The 6,000-nt window shown below is 39.8% G+C and overlaps 1 protein-coding gene across 3 annotated transcripts in view; it reads right to left on the reverse strand.

Annotated features, from left to right (window-relative positions):
- The window catches only part of LOC134965622 (CMP-N-acetylneuraminate-beta-galactosamide-alpha-2,3-sialyltransferase 4-like), a 75,603-nt gene extending 69,834 nt beyond the window's left edge, over nt 1–5,769 (reverse strand). The window contains exon 1 of one of the 3 annotated variants that reach the window (XM_063941965.1): nt 5,641–5,769. Coding sequence is in view for 1 of the 3 variants with exons in the window: in XM_063941964.1 (XP_063798034.1) it covers nt 5,607–5,618 (12 nt within the window). In the remaining 2 variants the exon portion in view is untranslated. Of the gene's footprint in view, nt 1–3,985; nt 4,162–5,606 lie in introns of those variants that run through there. The other 2 variants (XM_063941964.1, XM_063941966.1) reach the window with 2 other exon arrangements.
- Nucleotides 5,770–6,000: the final 231 nt, after the last annotated feature.

Here is a 6,000-nt window from a genome sequence, read left to right on the forward strand (position 1 = left end):
AGGCTTATACAGGTGTCCTAGTATGTTACATACATTTTCCCTGCTGTGTCCACTGTGTGCTGGAGATGTGGCAGAGATGGAGGCACCCTGAGTCCCATATGGTGGGACTGCCCTCTGATTACCCCTTTTTGGGCTAAAGTTATAGCACTCCGGGTTATCAGGTCCAGAGTGGACCGGACTTTTGGTTGCTTTCGTACTCAGATATTCCTTTATCCAAGTATAAAAAAAAATCCTTCTTCGGTATATGAATAATGCCTGAAGGGCGGTCGTTCTGGTTTGCTGGCGGTCAGTGGTGGCTCCTTCATTGTGGGGTCTGTTACTCTTTTTATTCTGCATGTGATATTGTTTTGAAGCCATTCCTGTATGTCAGGCATTCCCAAACACGGTCCTCAAGGCACACCAACAGTGCAGGTTTTAGTGATATCCAGGCTTCAGCACAGACGGTTAAATCAAAATAACTGAGGTACTAATTAAGTCACCTGTGTTCAAGCCTGGATATCACTAAAACCAGGACTGTTCGTGTGCCTTGAGGACCGCGGATTGGAAACACTGCTGTATGTTGTAAGTTTATCGGTATTAAATGAAATAAAAAACACCAGTAAAAAAAAAAGGCTTCTGGAGTACAGACTGTTACAAATCGTGGCACTGCAATGATACATAAGCCCCTTCATTTTACAATGTACTTGTTATATCTGAACTAAACTTTATATACTGCTCTGCAGCACATGTGGCAGCTACAGTCAGTCCCGTAACATTGTGTCCCCTCATCAGGTGTATCTGGGAGTTTTGCAGGTGCTGTACCTACGAAAAAGCAAGCATACCTGAGGGATATGAATTCTATGGTGTTTCTACATGCATATATTACAAGTGAAAATGCCTTGAAAGGATCAGTGGGGAGTATATGCAGTACAGAAGGCTCTGCTAGCGGGGAAAACACATCCGTTGTCTCTAATCACAGCGTTTCCCCCATGGAGAAAGCTTAGTGTGCAGAAAACGATTTGTATCTCAAATATTACCTGTGTACTCTGAACAAATGTTATAGGGGCGTATTCAATTAGCCAAATATATATATATTCTGTATATATATATATATATATATATATATATATATATATATATATATATATCAAAACGTGAAGCCGGCACTCCCCTCTGTACCAAAGCAGGTAACTTGCATCCGGTGCCTTCCAGGTGTATTAGGCCACAAACGGTCGATCACCAAACACACCAAGCAAAGGCGGCACTCAGGACGACTTGTAAAAATCACACGGACCCCAGCATCAAGATCAACGTTTCAATCTTATTCACAGATTTTCGTCAGGATACAGACAGGTAGCACATCCAACATTTAAATACACCCATCAAGTGAAAAAACACGCCCCCAGCCCGTCACAGACGTGACTGAGATGACGTGAAACTAACGTGAAAACCATCACCATAATTACATACAGACTGAGAAACTGGAATATATAAAGCAGCATACATCAATAAATATTAACAGGATCAATAACTATAAACTTGCAAAAAATCTTTTGAATTCACCAATAGATTTTATAAATGGGTTCCTTAAATTACTATTGCACTAATTGACCCTAAGGCAACATACAAAATCAGGAAACCATTTCTTACTGAAATAAAAAATAAAAGTATATGTTACCGATCCTGTGTTTTTCAATTATTAGATATAATCATAATAAAAGGAGAAAGATGGGTTATAAACTACAATACTTAACCAATCATAGAAATACATGTAGACCAGGATTCTCATTTAACCCCTTAGGGGCAAGGGTGTTGAGTTTAAAAATCCACTCAGCTTCACGCTGCAGTAGCAGACGTGATCTATCACCTCCGCGTAGATTCGCTGGAATGTGATCAATAATCCTATAGCGGAGAGACGCTAAATTGTGTTTGGCATATATATATATATATATATATATATATATATATATATATATATATATATACACAAGACGTCTCCTAGCATGCAGCGGCACTCAGGGAATTTTCCATGAAACTTTTATGCAAAGGTGTTTATTCCATAGTGATAAAAACGGTCCAACGTTTCGGGGTGCAACCACCCCTTTGTCAAGGTGAACACTTTTGTTGTGTTCACCTTGACAAAGGGGTGGTTGCACCCCGAAACGTTGGACCGTTTTTATCACTATGGAATAAACACCTTTGCATAAAAGTTTCATGGAAAATTCCCTGAGTGCCGCTGCATGCTAGGAGACGTCTTGTGTACTACATATCCCAGAAGGCACCGGGGTTCATATAACTACGAAGGGTGAGTGCCGAGATAGAGATATATAGATATATAGATATATATCTCATGTAAAACCAGAGATCTGAATATTTTCTTTAGGTCAGTAATAGATGTTAATAATGTTACCCAAATAACCAATATTACTTTTGCTAGTTCTTTTTAGGTTGCTTGAACCTCTTCGTGTTTTTTTTTTTTTTTTGCAATGTGTGTTAAAATTACTTTAAAAAAAAAAAAAAAAGCTAACAGGCATGTTTAAGTAATTTTAACACACTTTAAAAAACAAAACAAAAAACACCTGTAACTCCCACCTGCAGTGTTTAAAACACCGGTCCCATCCATGCAGCACCCCCATATACCTGTACCACATCGTTTTAACCCATTATTCTGCACATTGCAGAATATCACTACAAAAATGGCATGTACTTATTGGCCTAATCAAGCCAATTGAAAACTTCTAATTAACTAATTGATCATTAGGAGTGGTGTCCACTGGGTTCTTAACCTAGTCCTGACATTTTTACATTGCAATAACAATTTTTCTTACTTTGCACCTGCTCTGAAGCTGCCCCCAAAAATCTGTGTTTAAAATTACCGCTGCAATATTTCTTGCAACCTATTAAATATCAAATACCCTGCATTTTTTATTCACCCGCCACGAAAAAAAAAAAAATAAAGACGTACAACTAAATAACTATTAGTGGATCTTATCATACCCCTTTCACCCATGCATCTATATCCCAGGGTTTTAGCACGTGAACGCGCAATAACCCAGGGTTATGGAGCGGAGACCAAGGAATTGGCCGGCTTGCTAGACCCGGGGCACGTTCCTGGGTCAGATGTGTGAAAGGAGTAAAATTCTGCTCACTGGTTTGGAGACGTGAGATCACAGGGACATATAAAGTTCCTATAGTGAGCTTAGTAAGTAAATAAAAAATAGGTTTTTCAAATATTCAGTAACTAAGTGAATAATAAAAATTTGTGGTCAGTGGAAATATATGAAGGTTTGTCAGTTTTAGGTGTGTCCACAGTGGCTGCACTGGGTGTGGTTCATCAAATCGACAGTATCTAGGTCGACAATGTTTAGGTCGACAGTCACTAGGTCGACATGGATGTAAGGTCGACATGTCTAAAGGTCGACATGAGGATTTTTTTTTTTTTTTTTTGGTGTCGTTTTCTTCGTAGAGTGACCGGGATCCCAAATTAGTGCACCGCTTCGCTCGCCATGCTTCGGGCATGGTGCCTTCACTCCGCTACCGCTTCGCTCGGCACAGATTACCGTTCCAATCGTAGTCCACGTGGATCGTGAAGTATGAAAAAATTCAAAAAAAGAAAAAAAAATGTGAAAAACTCATGTCGAGCTTTAAGACCTGTCGACCTAGCACATGTCGACCTAGAAACCCTGTCGACCTTCCATCCATGTCAACCTAGTGACTGTCGACCTATAGTGGTCGACCTAAACATTGTCGACCTAGATACTGTCGATCTTCAGACCGGATCCCGGCTGCACTATATAAAAAGGGATAAATAGGCAGCATACATCAATTAAATAATGCTAGCTAATTAAGTCTAGACATATAGGTTTTGATTAGACACTGTGAAGGGCCTCCATAGTTTAACGGGCTCCCCTTTTAAAGTTATATACCAATGTGTTCATTGCCTATTTGCTTAGTTTTACAGACACATCAACGGGTCATTTTAAATGCCATCTGAGAAATAACTAACATTCTGAATTAAATGAAGACTTGGCGTGTAGCACACACAAAAGCATAGGACCCAGTGTAGGGATGAGGAAAACCAAAGTATAAGAACACATCATGAAAGACGGTACAACCATCGGATAGCACAGTGTTTCTCAAACTTTTTTGAATCACGGCGCACTAGAGTATCAGAATTTTTTTCATGGCACCACTAGGCCAAAAGTTTCTTCTTGAGAACTGTAGAAAAAAAAAAAAATATTAAATTAAGTAAATTGTGTTTATAAGTCATAAATAACTTTGCGTGTGGTGAGGGACAGGATTTGCTTCTGTTTGGCCACATATTTTATGACTGGCAGCCACCAGCACTGGTTTTGTCTATTACATTGACCATAAATAATTTTAATTGGTCCTGGAGCACCAACCCAGGGCACCCCTGCAAGTGTCCTGAGGCACCCCAGGGAGCCACGACACAGTTTGAGAACCACTGGGTTATCAAGCTGTTCCGTGGTTACCCTATAATTACAAACTGTCCACCAAACTATTACACGTGCATTACGCTGTTGCTGATGTAATCAGACAAGTTAGCTGGGACATTTACTAAGCAGTGATAAGAGCGGAGAAGTGAGCCAGTGGAGAAGTTGCCCATGGCAACCAATCAGCACTGAAGTAACATCTAAAATTTGCATACTATAAAATTACACAGAGCTGCTGATTGGTTGATGGGGCAACTTCTCCACTGGCTCCCTTCTCCGCTCTTATCACTGCTTAGTAAATGTCCCCGTACACAGGTATTAATCAGTATGTGAACAACATAATAAAGATCTACCGAATTCTGCTCTAATGATTCAAGAACGACGAACATCCCTTCAGAACAGTATAAATAGTGAGCCCCACAACAACTGTATGAAACATGACAAACCCACAGGTGGAAGAAAAGGCCGCACCCCAAAATTGAAAATATTTTATTTTAGATACCTTAATCACTGAATATTTTCAGCCCTAACTATAAGCCCTTAGTGTATTATATTAAAAGTAAATCATCAAATTATGAATTTTAATTGAGACAATTATTGAACCACGTGGATGGGGTGTCTTTTTAAAGAACACAGTTCATTTTATTACTTTTTGTGTGACTCTAGCTCTTTTGTGTTGGGAGAACCACCGGCTGTAACCTAATACGTAATATAATACACAGGCTAGTCATAATATTATCTATTCACACACAGGCTTACCATGCTGTACCTTTAAACTCGTGGATTACACTGGTTCTGCAGCTGATTAAAAACCAGGTGAAATGCAGGCTTGAAGGCAGTCAGCCACAGAACCTGTGTCATTAGTGTCCCAGTTTAAAGTGATGGTAAGGTAAGCCTAGTAATTCTGGAATCTACTGGTTTATCTGGGAGAACAAAAACAACATTTACATTTATCAATATTGCAGGTTTCCCTGTCCCAATGTACCCATTATCTGTGATACGGCAAGTCATCAGAATAAAGAGTAGTTGACAATTGAGTACATATAATGTATTTCCCTAATTACAGAGAAATATATATATATATATATATATACATACACATACACAGAGATCAATTCCTGCACACAGTCACAGAGGTAATCCCAGCGTTACTATAGTCAGAATAGGACTCACCAGCACAACCATCCATCACATTTTTCCTCATTACCTCCTGCAGAATGTACACACATCAGCTGTCTCCTCCCCGCACACACCTGTCACCTCTCTGGCTGCAGTAATGAAGGTGGGAGCTGGAGGGGAGAGGAGATCTTGGTCTAAATATCTCACTCAGTGTGTGCAATGGTCAAGGGGCGGACTCTAATCAGTAATCACCTGTTATATACAAACACCTAGGGGTAAATGTAACAGCGGGCGAATTGCAGACAGCCACGAGATTTTTACCATATGCTTGATTTAAAGCAAATAAGCAAAAAACAGGCTGATTTTGCCATTTTAGAAAGTGACCATTTCAATCTAGGGGCTATAGTGCGTTTGGGCTGCTGTCAGAGGTCAGACGCTCCCTTCAACA

Source organism: Pseudophryne corroboree, chromosome 10 (assembly GCF_028390025.1).
Source record: "Pseudophryne corroboree isolate aPseCor3 chromosome 10, aPseCor3.hap2, whole genome shotgun sequence".
In the NCBI taxonomy this organism is placed as follows: Eukaryota; Metazoa; Chordata; class Amphibia; order Anura; family Myobatrachidae; genus Pseudophryne; species Pseudophryne corroboree.